Source organism: Aspergillus affinis (genome assembly GCF_023601865.1).
Source record: "Aspergillus affinis strain CMG 70 chromosome Unknown NODE_31_length_300061_cov_88_125253, whole genome shotgun sequence".
In the NCBI taxonomy this organism is placed as follows: Eukaryota; Fungi; Ascomycota; class Eurotiomycetes; order Eurotiales; family Aspergillaceae; genus Aspergillus; species Aspergillus affinis.
This window is the reverse complement of record NW_026515812.1, coordinates 279105-300061: the sequence shown is the minus strand read 5'-3', so window position 1 is coordinate 300061 and position 20957 is coordinate 279105. Positions and strand designations below refer to the sequence as shown.

The following is a 20957-nucleotide window of genomic DNA, read 5'->3' as shown; positions in this document are numbered from 1 at the left end:
ACATGGGAGGTTGGGAGTGCCAAGACAGGTGGGGCGTCCACCTCAACTTTTTCAAGGTCCACCTGACCTGTGTACTCGCCGGTGTGGCCAACTATCTAAGATATCTAGCTTACTAAGTGATGGCTAAGCGAAGTCGAACCCCAGAGCAGGCGGAAAGTACGTCCCGATGTTCCAACACCACGCGCTGGCCGTGACACGTATTATATTGGAGGATGTGAAGGGGCTTGATCATAATCAGTCAGCCCTAGTGCGTTTCCGTGATACTGAGCGGGTCCTCGTCATAGGAGCCGTGGTAGGTGCAGTAGTTGGCACCGGGGTCTTCGGGAGGGAGACAGTAGGGGTCTCGCTGGCCGAGGTCGATCGTTCTCGGTGTGCTACTCTACTGCGGATCGTTTCGTGGGTAATGTATCGCCGATGGTAAGTCAACTGGTATAATAGCTAGGTGTAAGGCTTCCTGCTGTATTGCGGATTGGGTACGAGCACTCTGGCGCGTTCCTTCAGACGAAATAACGCTCTGCGAGCCATTCTTTCGTTTACGGCGACTCCTAGGCATCGGGGTCACTGGAGCGGGCACTCTGGCTCGCTCTGTTGACCGGCGTCCTCCCGGTCAGGCTGCGGGGGCGCATCCACTCCGTCTGCAGCAAAATCCATTCTATCATCTGAGGGGCCGATACGGCAGTTAGCAGTCAGAATATCCACGGTTTCGCGTTGCAAAAAATTGCAGGCGTCAGCTACCTACTGTATAAAGTTGACTACCGGTTTAGGAAGCTGTTTTCTATTCAATTCGTTAAATAAAAGGTATTGTAGAGCATCTTTATTGAGGTTCAAAACGCAGTTGAGAAAATTCCGATTATATTCGCTTACCGCCTCGGGAATCCCTATAAAGTTAGGTTCAATCGATAGCGGCTGGGGTTGATAGTAAACCGGCTGATTCTAGAGGCCGTAGCCGTCGTGGTGGTTGAGTGATTTCAAAAATTTTGTTCGCGTCGAAGTTGTTGTTTCCTCGTCCACGCAGTGTGGTCCCTCACGTTCCCTCACGAACGAGTTTCGCACGGAATGGCCACCCGAAGGCTCTTTGTTCTCGCACGATCGACCTGACAGGTTGTGGAACTGAAAAGAGTTTAGTTTCAGACTGCTTTGTGAATGTTCGCGGTAGTGTATCGCAAACTGATAGAGGCGCCTTTTTCTCACTTTTATGGTCTGTTATTTCATGTGGGTCCTGATCGTCGTGTGCGTTTCAATTCAGAAGCGGCGGCAGGTACATGTATCTCTGGAAGAGACTTTGATCGACTGATACTGAGAAAAACATCCTTGAATTCATGAAGCTTTCGCTTAAGCCTTTGAAATCTCAAAGGAAAAATTTCTCGTATCTCACAACGTGCTCGTGGTCCGCGGAAGGAGGACAGCAATTTGAGGAGATCGTTGGGACCTGAGAAATAACAATAATATCCGGAGGCCTAATCAAAACAAAATAATATGATAACACTCATCAAATGCTCTTGGTGCAGTCACTAAGAAGAAGAATTGGTAGCCTAGAAGAGCTAGTGAAATCTACTTTTGGTAGGTCCGTATCACAATGCGAGATTAGCGGTTACCAACTTGAAGATGTACGAATTCGAGGCTGCTATTACTGAACAATGGCAGGCTCCACTATAAGGGTACCAACCAGGGTATAACAGACTACATATAATCTACCCAACAACGATGTGTTATACCTAGCATCTTGCGACGAAGCCAGGATAGTTGCGAAGAGTCCACATCAGAGGTCCACCCACCCATTAGGACTAACTTCAAATTGCCAATCCTCCGGGAGGCCGTCGAACCAGGATTCAATAAAGACTGCCTTTAAAAATCACGCACGGAGGAAGCGCCCATCCGGAAGCATTCGCCCATCCGGAAGCATTCGTACACTCGATCACCGTCACCCACCCACGATTTCCAGGTTGTAAAAGTGATCGCGACCGTAGTATCCACTTCTCGTAATAGCCTTCGCGGTTGCCGTTAACCCCATCGCGAAACCGGTCTCATCAAAGTTATAAACGTCATCGGGGTCGATCCCAAATTGAAGGACAGTTTTTTCACTAGGTTAAACCACCCCGTAATGACTTTAGGATCCTCACATTTCGCACGCTCTTAGTTACACCGTTTCGAGAACTGGCAGAATAGGAGAGGGCTGGGGAGCTGATCCGCGAGAGTCCATGGAGAGTATCCATTTTTGAAGAGATTCCTCTTCTGTCTCTGTAAGTTTATGCGAATTGGCGCGAGAAATCGCGCGGTTTTGAACACCGCCTAGGCGGCGGCGTAAAGAGGTTTTCTGCGCTTTAAAATAACGTGCTGCCTCACGAGGTGAAGAGATTTCTTGATCCTTGATGGTCTTAATAGCTAAGATCCTACCCTCCTGTTCTATTGGATTTCTAGAGGATTGAGAGCGAATTGGTGGCATAGTGGTTGGTTAAACTAAGATCTAATTTATGAACGCGTTTTGGGTGGGGTGCGCCGCTCGCATGTGAAATACGTTAAACAAGCGTTGTTAACTAATTGTTACCAGCCTATTAAAGGTCTGCAGCTATTTTAACTCGTATACATAGCAGACTAAATCCCTCCAGGCAGACTAATTATTCAAGGCAGCAGCGTTGATTTCCCCCATTTCGGGCTTGGCATCGCCGGGCCGTCAAACCACTTGCTTAATAAACAAAGACCTTGGCTTCTGGATTTCCACAAACCTCATATTTGATTTTTACACAACTCACAAGTAAAGCCAAGAAAAGAAACATCAAAGTGAAAATGTGCCAAAGAATATGTTCCGCCAACAAACACCCGCTCTCTAGAGCTCGCAAGATACAGGTCCTTATCTCGATGGTTTCGTGGCCGTGCGCTCTCGCGGCCGTCTTTACGAGTCGTGATGGCCCTCAAGCATGGATCCAGCTCATTGTAGTGAGTCTTCCTCTCCTACTATGATAGAATACCATCTAACAATTCGAAGATCACAGTTTCTAGCATCATGCCTGTATTCATGCTCTTCAGGCATCGCAAATCCGGAAGTCAATCTTATTCGCTCCTTGAAACCGCTATTGATGGCTTGGTCGCATTGCTCCTGGTCGGGGTATACACCTCCGGAATGATCCTCCTTTCTACTCAACGGATTAGCGAATGGGAATCTCCCTGGGACTACACGATTGCCCGTGGTCTTCCCCAGGTTTACTCCAACCTCTCATGTATCATCCTCGGGTAAGTCGGTCCAGCAATCAAATATCACCTGGTCTTTCAAATATACTAATCCCCCTAGTCTGTTATATTTGCGCACCTTTTCTCAAGGCTTCTTCCAAAAATGCATCATGCCTATGCTCAAGGCCCGCCGCGTCAACTACACCCTTTGCCCAGCCTGTGACCAATTTGTGGATGTTCCGATAACCAAGAGTCAGGATGTGACTATGAGCGCGGCGGGACAGGAAAGATCCTTTGGCTCGATTGATAGTCTTCGGGGTTTGTACTGTGATGATGTTGGGTCCCAGCTGTTGCTACCCGAGAGCTCCTTAGGCATGGAGGGTAAGCAGACTACTGGAATTGTGTCAAATAGCTGAAGCTTTGGTATGCTAAGAACAAAGCTCTGATATGGATGCAAGGGCCTAATCTTTTGACTTGATGCAGTTCTTTACTGCTTCGGTCAATGAGATCGAAGATGACGACTATGTGACACAGGATCGCCAAGATTGTCAAGGAAGTACAAACAGCCTCTTTGTCCGAATCTTGGGGCTTTAAGTTGACACCCGTTTTTCGCTTAAGGATGATCAGTAGCACCATTACGATGAGTCTTTTTCACGGCAACGCTTCCCCAATACCGCATTCGGTCATGTCTAGGACAGGCGTTCGAGCCTATAGTAATGGACTATGCGTGGCTCTCAACTTTACGCTATAATCAATTTAAGGACCCGAATGGTACTGTTCTCGATCCGAGGATTACAACGAAGGAAACAAAACCACACCGTAGATTAACTGCTCCCCCATAAAGCTATGTATGAGTCAACCGTCAATGGGTTGAGCGCAACGTCACAAGCTAACTTCCCGTCGTACTGGTCTCCTCCTATCCACAAAGCCACCTGAGACCACCAGCTGCTCTTTCCAACCTCATTGTAGTCATGAAATCCAAGTATTCAGGATACCAGCTAGCAGGCTCCTAATCAAGAAAAACCGGTGGATGGCCATCATCTCCGACGAGATATTATGAGCATTGAATTCACCATGGGTGAAAGTAATCCGGTGGGAGTACTTGCGAATTTCATTTGCTTGCCCTAAAGTCTGAATGTATTCTGCAGTCGAACTGAGGCCGTGTTTAGATGCAGGGCTTTAAAGGTAATCATGGATGATGATGATGATGATGATGATGTATTCATTTGCCCGATGTAGCTCGCTATATATATGTTGAAATATACGATGTCTTCTACCTAGCGACACTAAGGGCACTGACTGGCATAAGGGTACTGTGTTGGATAAATACGAGTGGCCAAACCTCAGCTCGGCCGTTACCAAAGTGACTCGGATTAACCCAGATAATGACAACAAAGAGGTGATCAAGGGACACTAGAAACTAAAGGGATGGGTTCTTCCTATCTTGGATCGGGGTCTGAGGTGAACGGCTAGAGCTGATGGCTGCGGCATACAGTGTTTCTGGAACAGCCTGGAAATGTATTATATGATTTAGTACTAGCTCCTAGCATCTAGACAGGGAATTGATTGGTTTCTGAGATATTTGTATTGCTTAGTAAACTTATACGGAGCTTAGTTATAACATATAGTAATACTAATAAACAGCCCCCGCCCGGGATAACCCCAAGGTATAAATACTCTTGAGAACGTCAACTCTTTTTTCCCTTCCCCTCCTCCCCTCTTTCTATATCCTAACCTCGCATAAAATCAGACCAATCTATCACGATGAAAGAGGATCTTGTTAGCATTGCCCAAACCGACCAGCTGGACAAGCTTCGTCATCTCTTGGACCTCGAGATAGCGCAGAACCCCCAGTTCCTAACTAGCCCTATCCATCTCACCACCCCGGCCATAGAAGCCGCGTGCTGCGCAGCGGCGCGCAGTAATAACCCTGCAGCGCTGGATATCCTTCTGGATAGCGGCTGTTCAATAACGTTGGGTGAGTACATCTTCAGCACTTACACACCTTTCTTAATAAAAAAAGCGTACTTAGCTTCTCCAAACATCAATATAGATCCAATCCTAGACGCTCTACACCTAAAGCACACAGCCATTCTAGATTGCATCCTTGCTCATAACTGGGACATCAACTCGACTTTCAGTCACTTTGACAACGCTCTGATGTAAGCCCGGCTGGGGTTGAATCTCTCGTTTTTTCTTTACTTCATAGGAAGGGTTCTCTAACGGGCGTTATTTACCAGTGTGGCGGCACGGGAGCGCGATGTCGAGCTAGTCCAATTCCTGCTGTCTCGCGGTGCCAATCCTGACTCAAAGAGCTTCGAAAACCCATTTAAGAACGCGATTGAAACGGCAGCTTTTACTGGTTCGATCCCGGTGGCTGATGCACTCTTGAATGCCGGGGCGGGTTTGAAGGGGTGTTCCGCACTGAGTAGAGCGGCGGGCGGGGGGCATGTTGCGATGGTAGCGTTCCTGCTGGAACGCGGCGCGGCGATTGATGAGGTCCCCATCAACCCGTATATTGTGGGGGACCCGTGGGAACCAGATGAGAAGAATGCGCTGTGCGAGGCAGCCTGGCGGGGACAGGCTGCGGTGGTGGAATTCCTGCTGGAAAAAGGGGCGGATCCTAGTATCAGAGACACAAAAGGCAGATCGGCGTTGGAGCTCGCGAAATCTGGAGGACATGAGTCCTGCATGAAGCTGCTGGACCACTAGCCTCCCTCAACATCTGAGCAACAGTACTACCTAGACTTCCGCACGACCCAATATAACCCAACCCAACCCGGACCCAACCCGGGCTGGGTTGGGTTTTGGGTCGAAGACTCTGACCCAGTGTTGGGTCCGGGTTACGACTGGGTAACCCAGCCTGGGTCTGGGGCCCCAACTTGGGTTACAAACATAACATAAATTCCAAGGCCTGGGACTACATAAATTATGCATTTTTTTGCCTGTAATAATAGGTATTTCCTCTACAACTAGATCAAGTTGATCTTGATAAAAGATAGAATTAGGAGAGGAAATAAGAATAAGAGAGACTAAGATACAGAACAAAGTATAAGAGAAATATATTTTATCTATTTTTCCTATCCCTTAATAGAAAGTTCAAATAAAATTTAACTAATGATACTCAAAGAGGTTATCATTACGGATCTTACGTTTCCTTTCTGAGGCCCGTACCTGGATATTATTCCTAGGTTGTGATAGCTGGGGCTCACCTATCTCATTTGCCTCGCTAATCTCAACCAGCTCTCCCTTATTGTCAATAATACTATCCTGTTCCTCAGTATCACTTATAAGATCTATTTCAATCTTATCAAGTTTTTCATCTTTCTCTTCCTTTGCAGCTTCTATTTCATCAGAAGAGAAGAACTTCTGAAGAAGCCGTTCAATCCCTGCACCTGTTGCGGTAAAGGAGAGTGCATCCCGCGCAAGAGCAGCAATTGCTGGAAAACGAGATTGGTTCTCTTTCCAGAACGCAAGAGGTGCGATTTGAATGGTGTCTATTAACTAGTATATTTTAGTCTAGACTTAGTTTAAATATACTACTGTCAAGATATTGGGTCATTTCGTCAGTAGCTGCATTTGTTTGTACCTCACTTTCATCTAACATCTTGTCAAGCTTTGAGCTTGGCCGAGCTGCTAATTGAGACCCATCTGAAGACTGGTTAAGAGTCGCAAGTTGCTCTTGATATTGAAATAGAGTCTCTTGGAAGGATTTACGATAGGTATCACGCCATTTCTGATTTCAATCTTTTGTAAGGAAAAATTTGAACTTATTCACTGGTACTAGCATCGTACTAACAGCATAAATATGCCCGTAAATATTATCAGTTTGAGAGTAGTACTCATTAAGCTTTGTCCGACCAGCCTCTAGTGCATGAAGCATTTGTTGTTGCCCCACATCGAACCACGAATAATTTCAACTAGTTAGTGATCACTGATCAGTCATCACTCCGATCATCCTGGCGGAGACGGCGTAAATCATGATCCGAAGCCACTGTGGAGGCTACTCCACTGTAAAGGCCAATGGGGAACAGTCAATGCTGAGCGCAGTTCCACTTCTGTAGCTTAGCAATCCATCTGGATGAGGTAGAGAGCTGTCGAATTTATGTACGGAGTAAGGCGCCATCAGTTGATCTTGTGTCAAACAAATAAATGCTTTGAGAATTTTCCTCCTACCTCAAATGTCATATTCTTTTTTTCTGAACCAGACATGAGTGCCTCCAAAGTTCTAGTGGTGGTCGGCATTACGGGAAACCAGGGGTCCTCTGTCGCAAATGCCTTCCTCAATCTCCAGGGCTGGCACATTCGTGGCATCACCCGAAACCCGTCCTCTCCCGCAGCCCAGCAACTGACCTCGAAGGGAGTGGAGATTGTGAAAGCGGATCTGGAGGACATCACTTCCCTCGAGAGTGCATTCCACGGCGCCTCTGCGATATTTGCAGTCACGGACATCTATAACCACATGTTCAACTCCGCCAACTTCACTAAGGCACAGGAAGCCGGAATAACCATAAATGAATATGCCTGCAACCTCGAGACCACACAAGCCATGAACATAGCAATCGCTGCTAATTCACCTGCCGTTTCCTCTACGCTCACGCACTTCGTCTTCAGCAGTCTTAGCGATACTAAGCGCTGGTCGAAGGGCAAGTACACCTGGAACTTCCATTTCGATGGCAAGGCACAAGCAGTGAAGCGCATTCGGGAGGAACTGCCGGACCTTGCTGCCAAGCTAAGCACTGTTCAGGTCGGAATGTATGCAAGCAACTGGAAGGGGGGGCTTGGGCGGCCTCAAAAGCAGGAAGACGGGTCTTTCGTTGTACAAATTCCTGACGGGCCGGAAGTTGAGCTTCCATGGATCGTCGTGGACCGAGACACAGGCGTCTATGTGAAGACATTGCTGGAGAATCCTCCAGGAAATAATGTTCTTGCGTATACCCAGATGACCACATGGCGTGAATTTTGGACGCTGTGGGCCGATGTTCGGAACGTTAAAATTGATATCAAGGTGGTTGGCCTGGACGACTACTTTAAAACACTGCCGGGTTTTCTTTCGAGGGAGTTCCAAGATTCCTTAAGGTATATTGTGGAATTTGGATATACTGGTGGGGACCCCGATGTGTGCTGCACGCTACAAGATCTGTCGCCGGAGGCTAGGACAGCAAGCCTGAAAGAGTACATAGAGGGTGAGGACTGGTCTAGTCTTGAGTAATATAAGCTCCGCTTGAGACGTATGAGACGTTGTGTATTAGTAAATGATTCTCAAGTTGACTACACCCGTCATCAAACGAGAAATTTCTAGGCAGAGTGGTCATCTTGCACGAGACTCCAACCCACCCGTCTTTTCAAACGTCGCTATTGAAATCCTTTGTAGCCCTCGAAACAATATCAGTATCTATATCAATATCATTATCCTTCATACTTTCTAAGCTTTCTGGGGTGAGTTAAGGAAACCCACAATTTTGCCCTTGTTTTCCTCATAGGCGAAAGATCCGCTCGAAATCAGTTTTACTACTTGACTGTCTCCGATTATATCCCGAAGTCTGTTTTGAATTACGCCATAGCTGTCATGGTTATCACACCTGAACAATCTTTTGGTGGGGCTACACACGAGTACGAATACGAATTGTTGTGTTATATGGCTGGTGTAGATCAGGAACCAAGCCGAATCATCGGAAATAACTTCTTTAGACAAGTTCTCCCTTCTTCTACCCTGTGTATGCGCTTGAAAGGGGCCGTTAGATGAAACATCGATGCAAATAGAATATACTGAGGTGTGGGAATCGGATAACGTTTTTTGCCATGAAGAGTAACCGCACCGTTTTCGGGAGCAAACCTTTGCCAAATCATGACACGGTTGCTCAGCTGGAACGCACCAATCAGGTTTCCCTCAGAGGCGCGGGACTTTTTCGCCGAGTCTTAGGCAGCCAAGACTTTCTTCATGCCGAAAATTCAATGTTCGGAGCGACCAACGTCCCATGGTGGGCAGATTTCCTCAGATCATTACCGCGTTGAGACAAAATCATCGCCCGAAAGGATTTGCAATTAGGCAACCCAAGATATATTTTTTGCATTTATGCGCTGTTAGACTGCTTTTATAAGGACTAGCGGCGGTGAAAACTTGGCTATTGCGTGCAGTGCACATTATGGGGAAGTTCTCTGTAGTCTTGTTGAGATAAGTGGCAGTTATTTGGGGTGGAGGATAGGTCAACCCTTGCGCTACCCAACAAATAGAGGCTGAGGCCCCAATCTTTCCTTTCGGTATTTTCATGGAGATAAAACCCATTGATTGTTGAGACTAGTTGCATTTAGGATTTGGGAGTCACAGCATAAGTCATGGGCGAATAGTTTGAAGGACTGCACAGTACACATCTCAGACATCAGGCAGTTGATGATCAAGGACTAGATTATTTTATGCAGGGCTTCCGGCGTATCCTAGACTCAAAGGATTTTACGATCGTGTAACAATGGTGGGAGCACGGCATAAAACTCTTGGGCTGGGCCTTGACTGTTCAACAGATGAGCCTTAGCTGTATAATCTGTTGCTGCCGCTCTACAGACAGATGGGGCTTTTGGCCATAGGTGATCGTTTTATGTCTGAGAATAATATATCTGTTGGAACAATATTGTCAACCAGACCAGAGAGGTGGAGTATCCTGGCCTAATCCACATACCGCATAGCACCTTGCTTGGCCTAGACTTGGCCTACCATTCCAAATGACATACCAATGGATCAGGAATGCATAGGTGTAAACAAGTGGAACTATATATGGCTAGGCAGATTGTAGTTTAGAAATGGCACTTCACTTCGCTGCCTCCTCTTCCTCAACTTCTCCAAAAGGATAATCTGTATACCCCACATTCTCTCTCCCAGCCTCAACGGCACTCGTATAAACGGTCTCCATGTTCCACTTGGTCAGTCTCTTCCCTAGCCTAAGCTTCTCTACCAGATCTGGGTTACTGATAAACCACCTCGCAAACGTGATCCCATCTACCTCATTTCTTTCTACCTCCTCAAAGCAATTCTCGCCATTGTAATTCCCGTTGGTCAATACTGGTGTTGTCTTCAGCACCTCCAAGAAGTGCCTGAGATGGAGATCTTCGACCGTAGCAGCCACTTTCCCCTCCCTGATAGCTGCGTACATGTTTTCGGTCTTAGTCTTCTCTTCGAGTAGAAGATCGGCCCGCGGCTGAGTGAGGCATACGTATGCGACTCCTCTCTTCTCGACTTCGCTCAACGCATACCGGAAGTTCGCGATAGGATCCGTATCTAATGGCAACCAAACCGTTCCCCATGGGCTCATTCGGATTGATACCCTGGATGCTCCGACAGCGGCGATCACCGCATCGAGGATTTCGAGCGTGAGTCGAGCTCGGTTCTCCTTATTGCCGCCGTATTCATCGGTACGGAGGTTAGTATTAGTATTGAGAAACTGGTCGAGTAGATACCCATTGCCGGACGACTGCATCTATCAGCTTCCATTATTATTTTTTAAAGGGAGACCGTTACCTACAATCTCAACACAATCAAACCCGGCCTCGATCGCGCATTTAGCAGCATGCACATGATCATCAATTGTGTCCTTGATATCCTGCAATGTCATCGGCTTGGCTGTCTCATGAGGATATTTGACGCCCCCGCGCGTGTTCCTGTTGAAATAGCCAATATTGGTTGCGGAAGAACTCAAGGGCTGGCGATCGCCCAGGGAGACTGAGACTGCAAATCGTCCAACCTAATGCAATGTTAGGTCAGTACCTGAAGCTTGATATGATCACTGGGTTAAACTCACATGCCACAATTGACACGCCATGAAAGCACCCTTGGCGTGCACAGCATCCGTTACCTTCTTCCACTACAGCATAATTAGCACTGATCTCCGTAAACATCGAACACCTGAAGCACGATCCCGGGAGTTTTATCAACAGATATGACTCATGATAAAACCCTCCCGAGAAATGTAGGGAATAGCTGGGGATCTGCACATACCGCCCTCACATGCTCAGGCGCAAACATGCCTGGTACGCCGTAGAAACCTCCACCCTGCGCCAATGTCAGCCTTCATCCTCAATTCCAAAACGCTGTTCCCTAAGTGGATTACACTTTCGGGGCAGTGGGAACGACAAACCATAAAACTCGGATGCATGCCTTCAGTGATAAGCAGCCCTCCCTTCGTCGCTCTCTGAGTATAATACTCCGTAACCATCGGAGTCGGCAAACTACCAGGACAGCGCAGGCGCGTCATCGGTGACATAATGACTCGATGTTCGAGATTCATTGCTCCGAGACGGAGTGGCGTGAAGAGCTTGCTGCTCTCGCGGGGTGGCGAAGTAGAACCCATCGTGCTGGATGAAGTGTGCTGTACGATTTGTTGCAGGCGGGTTGGGTTACTACTGCGTAATAAGTCTCAAGACTTGTAAAAGTTGGTGAAGATAATGCAACGTCCGTCCTATTCTGTGACTTTATAGCCCGGGATTCCAGGGGTTCCCAACCGTTCCAAAACTCCGAGTCGCAGCCCAATGGTCCCAACAAACCATGATTAGTTATCCCGCAGTTATGAAGAATTAGATATTATTGATCTCGGAGTAACGGAGAACCATGTGCCGTCTGGCCGCCAATGCATTTTAGCAGTCTTTTTTGGTAAATCATCCAATTATGGACTTATTAATGGTTCCACATTCAACCTTTGGCATTGATTTTATCCACATCATGTTCACTCGCGTCATCTTTATTCCTATTGCATGCTGAATTGCACGCCGAATCGAGGCCGCCTCACCGAGCCGTCCGTCTAGCCACTACTAGAAGGGACACGCGCTTTCGCATCTTGTACACTAGTATCGTACACTACCACAGTACTGTACTTCGTACTTGTTGCAGGCAAGACGAACGATACTCAGCATTTGGGAACCCGATTGGACAACTTCCCCTGTTATAGAAGAACTCTCTATAGGTCGTGAGCGCAACTACTTCCCAGATGATAGTTTTACTTGATTTAATACGTAAGGGCTGTGTATCTCCTTAACGTCGGCAACAGCAGAGATTGGGACAGATTCGGCAGGAGCATATGTAGGCACCGGCTGACGTGTGTACCTACTGTATTATTCCCTCGAGAATGGTTGACCACTACACATTTTTTGTCCTGGCGCCCAGAGTACAGTGACGGTCGATACGTTTGAACACCCTCACCGCCCGAACTTACCGCCAGCGCTAATACGCCAATGGGCTAGTACAAGCCATAGAACCTGCAGAATATTATAGAATGATGGTGGTGTGGGGCCAAGGGGTGTCAAAACTTATGGACCGTCACTGTAAAGTGTCTGATAGACAGCAGGAACCTGTTCTGCCATTCCACGCAAATATCTGTGCATTCCCAACCAACCGCAGCCGCCTATACCCTTTGTCTTGCATCGGCTCTGTCAATTGTTACAGACATGCTAGGCACCGATGGACGAGGGCAAGCACTGGCAGTGCCAAGCAGCCACTTCTGGCCTTCTCCTTGCCGTACTGAAGAATACCACATAAACCGTCGTAGTCGGCCCGGTGCTGAATAGTAATCACACCGACGGACCGGTAGCGGCCCCAACCTTTACACCATCCCCGTCATGAGAGAATCTCCCATTTTTACTGAGTAGCTAGTAGTTCCAAGGTTAACTGCGTACGCACATACCTATACTAAGGAAGGGCTTGCCAGCACTGGGGAAACTAATCAATAAAAGGGTGCCTCCGTTGCCGATATCTATATTCTAAAGGTGGTGCTATTCTTAAGTTCCAGTATGCACTAAGCTCCGTAAAATACTTAGGCGAGCCAAGGTAGGCCTTGACAAGTGCTGCCGCATGGTGCTGCGAGGTGCTGCGGGACTAAGCCGATTTTGGTGCTGTTGTATGGTGCTGCAGCACCCATTTCTCACTCGGGCGATACCCACCCAACTACTGGCCGCACATAAGCCACACGCCGAATGACCATGCTGGCCAATGATTTGGTCTAGCCTGGTGGGGAAACAACCGTTTGCCGCTGTAGTTGCGCCGCCAAAGTGAGAAGGATGAGTGCGCAATGGAAGGGGTGAGATCTAGCTGAGGATCACCCCGGGTCGCACGATCACCGTTCGTGTTACTCTAGTCAAACGCATACATGAAAACTGAGTGGCTAGACTACCTGTCAATGGAGATTGCGAGAAGACGAATGAAATCTACTTCTTGTACTCTATTGTATAAATTAATAACAACTGTCAGAAATATGGTGGATCTGCATGTGGATTTCGGGGTATTTACCCAGAATATCTTACGACATCAATATCAGACACCTCACATTAAAGTGCATATTATTCTTTGTCAGCATGCCCTACAAAATTGTCAATTTCATAGTTTTAGTTAGAGAGTTTGTGTTGGTCTCACTTGCTAGGTACTGTGTACACAGTTAAGTGAACAGGGTTTTGCCTTTGATAGCCGAAAAGTAGATTCTATTGATTGTATGTCCTCCTCTGTCCTGGTGGCAAGTGGGAATATGTATATGCCACTTGCCCAGCGTATGCAGGGGTAAGGGGGGTGAAGCTTCCCCAACATATGAGGAGTCATATGTCCCGACACTAACGTTAACGTTAACATTACATAGTGAAACATGCTCAAACCAGGGCTTCGCCATGTTTAGTGTACTGGAGACCGGGCTTTACATTTCATCTCTTGAGTTATCGCTGAGCCAGTCTGTTAGTCAAGCCGGATACCGTTCAGTCCCAACAGGCGGTCCACAATTTTCCCAACAATGCTGGCTCCACGTTTGAAACCAACAGTTCTCGATTATGGTTCAAATTCAGCCATGTACTTTACATTCAACCAATTTACTGTGGACACTTCTCACACTCAGTTCTCAAATCTGATTTTATAATATATTTCTTTCTACAGCATAACTCTAGTACGACAAAAAGAGAGGGACCTGTCACGCAGAGAGAGTTTTATTTAGGCAATGCCTGATTCTAAAGATCCCGAGAAACAAGGTTCTATGGATGGTCAGTTTACAGCAGGCATCTGCAAGGGAAATTGCCATTGCAAGGCTGTGCGCTTCTCTGCAAAACTGCCGTCTACGCTGTCACAATTGACAGTAGTCTCTTGCAACTGTATGTACACGCATGCAAAATCCCCCCTTAATGCTTATATTCCCCTGTCCTGCGGAGGAGTTTTACCTTGCGATTGACTGCCAGACTAAAAAAGCCATCTAGGTAGCTATTGTCATATTGCAGGCAGTCTGCTTGCGTTCACGGATGATATGGAGGTTTATTAAGGGACAAACTCGCTTAAGGTATAAATTACCTGAGCAATCGGTAGGATAAATCAGGGCTGTTCACGGTTTGCCGGTTTGCCGATTTTGACTACACTATATCGTTGACGATACTATATAGTCTAACTTATGATTAAGGTTGACGATAACGTACCTAATCAACTACCGAGCGACGAATACCACCGAGCGACGAATTTTTACCGCATCCACAACAACCTCTTTCCAACGCGTCAATTACTACCACTACCATTGAAAATGCCATTATCTCAAGAAAATCGAATACAGATGGCTATCTCGGCTTATAAAAACAAGACAATTTAATCAATTTTGAAGGCTGCAGATACTTTTAATGTGTCTGAAGCAACTCTACGCGCTCGCTCAAAAGGAAGACAATCACGCGCAGAAGGACGCGCCAATGGACATAAATTGACTGAATTCGAAGAGGAATCTCTTGTGAAGCAGCTTCTCGATGCAGACAAACGAGGCTTTCCAATCCGGCCAGAGTTTATGCGTGGAATGGCTCAGATATTACTTTATGAGCGTCTACGGAACCCTACTGCAGTCCTTGGTATTAATTGGGCCTACAAATTCACCAAACACCATCCTCAGCTATCTACACGATATAGCCGACGTATTAGCTATCAACGGGTGAAGCAGGAAGATCCACGGGTTATAATACCATGGTTTCAAACTGTTCATGAAGCTATCCAAGAACACGGCATACATGAAGATGAATCGCTTCCTTTTCTTCATCGCTTCCTTCTCGAGTTTCAAAGTATATGGTGGGAACTGAGCTAGGTTAGTAGGGCCTATTACACAAGCAGTACGCTGGCTAGGTAGTGCTAGTGATGGCCTCTGCAAGACATGGTCGGCTGTTAGAGGGAGACCACTAGCAGCAACGGGAAACTATCTCTCTGAGGTAGCGGGCCGTAGCATTATAGTGGTAACCAGAGGGTACTAGAAAGGTGTGTTTCCAGCTCGTACATGGACCGTAGCTGTGTGGTATCGCCGGCATATCCTACTAGATGGGCCTGCGGAGACCCTATAGTGGCTCGAGAGGACGGATGCGCATGTCGGTTAGCCTAGAGAGGGAGAGTATTATGCCTGACTCGTACTCAGGTCCCCAGGAGCTTCCTGGCGCGGTATCGCCCATAATACTATTGCCCTTGCGGCTGGCTTAAGGTGCAAACTCCAGAGATGTTTGCAGCAGCAGAACCTTTTGGGCCGGGGTTCTGCCAGTAGGGCCGGGTAAAATCACTTCCTGAGCAGGAATGCCAGGTTGAAGATGGTATTGGAATCGCATGGACTTGTTAAGGCTTTGCCACAGGCGACCGCGAGCCGCCCTACCCCTGTTGTCTCTGGCGCCTTATCTGATGGCCCTAGATATCTGGGAGCTAGATAGGGCCAAAAAGACCCGAAGAACCCGGATATAGTCAACTGCTATGATAATTGGATTAGCAAAAACTACTGCTGGCAAGGGATCAGCGAGCGACGAAGAAGAGCGAGAGGATATTTACTGGAACCGAGTTTTAGAAGGAAGATGCTTATTACTGGGAGATTTTAACGCACATAGCCCCCTATGGAATCCCCAGGCAAGAGCTCGAGCGAACGCAGGAAATCTGAAAAAGTTGATCGAGGACCAAGGTCTCTATATCAATAATGAGACAGGGGTCGTAACAAGACCGAAGACAACCCCAGGCATTTCTATCATTGATCTAAGCCTTACTACCCAGACCATGGGACCACTGCCAATGTGGATGGTAGACCAAGAACATCCTACAGGATCAGATCATAAACTAATAGTAATGGAATGGGTACTTCTGGAAAGAGCGGCCACCGATACCTCAGCGTTAAGTCTCCAGAGGAATCACTCCAGGCAGCCCGGGCAGCCCGGGCAACTCAGACTATCTGGACAGATGGATCTAGGCTAGAAGACGGGAAAACTCGGGCTGGAATAGTATGGCAAGCCCAGCAAGGCTGCTGGAAGACTAAAACATTCCCAATAGGAAAAGGACAAGAAGTCTTTGATGCAGAGCTCCTAGGAGTCTACCAGGGACTACAGCTGGCGAGAGGGATGGACAGCCAAGGACCAATTATCATATTACTCGACTCCCAAACAGCTATACGCAGGCTACAATATGCAGGACCCGGACCAGGTTAGACAATAGCTGCTGATATACGCACTGCCGCTCAGGACCTGCTATCTAGGGGCCGTGATCCGATAATTCAATGGGTCCCAGGGCATGCAGGTATAGAAGGAAACGAAAGGGCAGATCAAGCAGCAAAACAAGCCGCAACGCGAACACCGGGACGAGGCTGCAAAGAGATCTCACAAGCATTTACTCTCAGAACCCGTACAGAGGCGTTAAGAACAAACAGACAACACTGGCTAGAGAATAGTTTTAACCGGAGATCACAATCGACACAGAGAACCTATAAATCTGGAAGAGGCTGGCAACTGGATCCTATAGCAGTAACAGCTACTAAGGGCCTAGCTAGCCGATACTTCCAGATGAAGATAGGACATGCAGCTATCGGATCATACCTATACCGCATAAAATCTCGGGAAAGAGCGACCTGCCAAAACTGTCAAGCTCCTAGGGAAACAGTTTCTCACATACTAGTCAGCTGCAGGCAATGACGACGGCAACGAGAGATGCTATATACAGTTCTAGATAGAGCGGGAATAGCAAGGCCTTCTGTACAAAAAAATTACCCGGAAAGCAGGCTCTTCAAGGAGCCTAAGGCTACTAAAGCCCTACTGGACTTTATAGCTAATACAGGCGTAGCTCTTTCGGGAGAACAACACCAGAAGGACCAACACAGGGCAGAGAGAGATGATGAAAGAGGCCTAGAAACTCTAGAGGAAGCTAAACGGACCGGAAAAGACTAACAGGAAGGGTGGCCTGATCACATCTAGGCGTCATCTACCCTGCTAGAATCCCAAGGAGAGCAAACACGCTCAAAGGCCCTGCGCAAGAAGGCGGTATGGGGCGAGGAAAAGGAACAGAATGTATACAAACGAGGGAATAGCCCTAGGAACTAATAGGGGCCTGAGGCCTAGCCTCAGGCCGACGACACACGGTCTGTCATAGCCCTAGAGGCTTGGTATGGGCAATAAACTTGATTAAATAATAATAATAATAATGATAGTTATATATTTCTGAGATAGACGAGAGTAAGTAAGTCGTAATCTATTCTGTAATTTGCCATAGCTAAGAGCGAAGAATTGAGACGGCTATAAATTACACCAGTAACTTTGGATATTTTGCATATTAATTATGCATATCTAGGGGCCAAATGGGCCAAATCGTGGGCCGGCCCATGCCCAGGTCTAGCTGAGACCACACAAACTGAGAGTCGTTCTAGGCGGTGAAGGAGCTTGTGTGGGACTAGACCTCGCCAAAGCCCGCCCTGGGGTACCCGCCGCAGTCGTCCTATCTGCTCTGTAGTTATACCCCTACGAAAAGCAGAGATAACTGTTGTAGTATATAATTATTGAGAACAGAATGTAAAATCGGTGCGATACCTACACCACCCTCTCAGTGAAGCAAACATTCCACAGTGACACGTTCCTATAGCGCTGGCTTCTGGGACCGCCAACTATCTATTGTTCCAGTGACCGTTTCTTTCCACGCGGAGGCTTATAGCATGAATATCTTCAAGGTGGTAAGATAATTCCGCCAATGGCCCAAACTCTTGAGTGCATGCCGGGTGGCGACAATGAAAGTCGCCGAGTAGAGTTTTAGAGTGTTAACACGACGCAATAGCAGTAACAGACAATAACCACTCTACATCTATACAGCTAGGGTTTAGGTTAAACTAAATGCCCAAAACCCGCCGTTATAATCCTGAAGGAGGCTTAGAACCTAGCTTAGATTAAGTAAGATTTTGACATCCTGAAGCCAGGGAACTTCCCGGTGCGGAGGAACGTTCGGGAGGAACGTTCCGGTTAGTTAGTATAGGATCTAGGGACCCTCCGGTAGGCATCCAGGAGCCTTCCTGGATGCTCTGCAGGCATTCCTGCCTGAAGCGAAGCCTCGGGCAGTATATAGAGCCTCTACATCCTCCCTTCTAGATAGCCTCTCTTCCCCATGGGAAAATTCTTTGACTACGAGTCATAAACAAACTTGTCTTTTACTAAGCTCCTTTGTAGACCGTCACATTCGGGCTATTATTAGGAAATAGCGCCTTTTGCATTATCCAGCAGGTCAGGATGTTAATAGTGTAATTTTTGATTTAGGAAAGAATATGAATCTCCAGGTAAGTAACTTGTAACCAATTTCTAACTGCTTGATATCTAATTATGTTATTTAGGAGTATATATCAGAATTATAATCAGATTTTTATTATTTGTATTCTGAAAGACCAGGCTGAACTCCTCCATACTTTACCTTCAGTTGAGATTGATAGGTCATATAAGCGTATTCAATCTAAAGAGCTAAAGGAGTTGGTATTTGCTGCATACATGAATAATCAGAAGAAAAGTATGCAAAACTACTTTATAACTACTCGCTAAGTACTTGCTAACTACTTAAGAATAGTTATTACCCTTTGCCGTGTCTTTACAACTGAGGACACCACGGAAGGCTATCATATTATATTCAAAAGGGTTCATAGTATCGTACATAAGTTAACAGGTAAAAAGCTTACCTTTCGTGCTATACATGGTACCGGCCTGCATGCTCTAGTGATGGATATAGATAATAAACAAATTGAAGGTATTTTTTAACTACTTCTCAAGTACTTGCGAAACAGTAACTAATCATTTAGCATAGGACTATCTCAGTTTCTAATAGAGATTGATCCGGAACATCATTTACAGCTCCTAAAGAATATTCTTATTTTATGTCGATGAAAATGAATCTTTTCCCATCAACGCAATCCAACGAATCAGGAAATAAATTAACTATCTCTACATACAGGACATCTATTTCTATTATGTCCCGGGGTATTGTAATTAGAGCACGTCGGGGGGCGCCTTCTTAACGCGGAAGAAGCTTATGAAGCAGTACTACCAGGAGGTGGATTTGCAGTAATTAATTGCTGATTTCTCAACGCAATTAAATCTCTGGCTTCCTGCACTGTAGCACCATTATTAGGCGTCATCTGACGTCTAGATCGTTGCGTTTTAAGCTGCTGGCGTGTGATTTCTTGCCGTAGAAGACGATTTTCTTGAGCCATGAAATGCGTATTGTATAGCGATATTCCAAAACCTCGTTCTAACTTCTCCAGGCGAGCAATTGAAGCCTCCAGGGTACTAGTATCTGGACTCTGTATAGAGTTCCGAAGCATAGAGGTTCTCCGGCGTAGTTGACGAACTGTAAGTCCACAGCGCCGGAAAGCATTTCTTGAGCTGCAAACCACAGAGCCAAGGCTGGTACCAATCCATAATGTTCGTACACGATGAAACTCTGCCTTCTTGATGCTTGATCGAGCTCGAAAGATCCAGTAAGATATTGATCGATACTGTAATGCTTATTACCATACTCGATTCAAACTCAATCCAGAGGAGTGGCATCAGTTTGAGTATCTTTTACTACTTACAAAGCCTTTCTTTGACTTTACCAGCGTGCTATCGAAGACAAGAGATGTAACTATCCAGCATATCTTCAGTATTTACAATAAGCTATTCAACTATCTTGATCAGGCTGAAGAGAGGCTTGAGCGCAAGTCTATTGTCTGAAAAAAGAATATGCTTATAGCAATTCAGGCTCTAAAGCAAAGCTCTAGAAGTATTACGCTAAAACTGATAATTAGCCTTATAGTTCAGTTTATACTATTGTAACTATTCTGATACTATCAGACAAGCTTCGTTACTTGAATAATACAGACTGGAGAGGTCATGATAATAACGGGAGAACAGTTAACTTCATGAAACGCTATCGAAATATTCTTTAAGTGGAGTTCAATCTCTATCAACAGCTGAATTCAAAGGACGTTAAACCATTTAATGTACAGACTATATCCCAATCAACAGAGGATAAATTTGAAGAGATATATGATTTACAGACTGCTCTCCATGCTGAAGTCAATCAGCCAGAAGATAAGATTGCCCGGTATCTTGCGAAAGGTTAGTACCTACCCGAGATTATATTATATCTTTACTAACAATTGGATAGGGCTTACCAAGGGTAATCCCCGGACCTTCTGGAAGGAGCATAAGCAGGAATATCCAGTCCTTGTTCGACTTGCGCGCGATATTCTTTCAGTACCAGCAAGCGGAGCTATTATTAAATGCCTTTTTAATTATATTTGTGATATATGTCACTATTGCCGAGGGCAGTTAAAAGAGAATACGATCTGAGATCTAATGATTTATCTCTTCTCAACCAGATTTGAGCTTGAGTACAGTGAGGTTGATTTGATGAAAGAGTAACTTTCTATTAGTAAAACTACATTATCTGATCAAGCAAGTAAACCTGTTCCTATACTTGCTGAGCTTGATCCGATTAGTGAAGATGAGGAAGAAGAAGGGAATAAAGCAGATAATATTACTGATTCTGATTCAGCTTCAGATTCAGA

The 20957-nt window shown here is 46.2% G+C and overlaps 3 protein-coding genes across 3 annotated transcripts; 2 read left to right on the top strand and 1 right to left on the bottom strand.

The window, feature by feature from the left end:
* Positions 1 to 2856: 2856 nt before the first annotated feature.
* On the top strand, positions 2857 to 5877 carry KD926_006235 (ankyrin repeat domain-containing protein; the record flags this gene model as incomplete). Its single annotated transcript, XM_053099215.1, has 6 exons — positions 2857 to 2934; positions 2984 to 3228; positions 3287 to 3546; positions 4916 to 5143; positions 5219 to 5327; positions 5406 to 5877. 6 exons carry the CDS (start codon positions 2857 to 2859, stop codon positions 5875 to 5877), a joined length of 1392 nt encoding a protein of 463 aa, XP_052957092.1.
* A 1498-nt stretch (positions 5878 to 7375) lies between these two features.
* KD926_006234 (NmrA/HSCARG family protein) lies at positions 7376 to 8377 on the top strand (the record flags this gene model as incomplete). The annotated part of the gene is made up of 1 exon (XM_053099212.1): positions 7376 to 8377. The coding sequence occupies one exon, from the start codon at positions 7376 to 7378 to the stop codon at positions 8375 to 8377; it is 1002 nt and encodes a 333-aa protein (XP_052957091.1).
* Positions 8378 to 9968: 1591 nt separating this feature from the next.
* On the bottom strand, positions 9969 to 11504 carry KD926_006233 (alkene reductase; the record flags this gene model as incomplete). Its single annotated transcript, XM_053099211.1, has 5 exons — positions 9969 to 10628; positions 10680 to 10898; positions 10956 to 11018; positions 11153 to 11206; positions 11292 to 11504. 5 exons carry the CDS (start codon positions 11502 to 11504, stop codon positions 9969 to 9971), a joined length of 1209 nt encoding a protein of 402 aa, XP_052957090.1.
* Positions 11505 to 20957: the final 9453 nt, after the last annotated feature.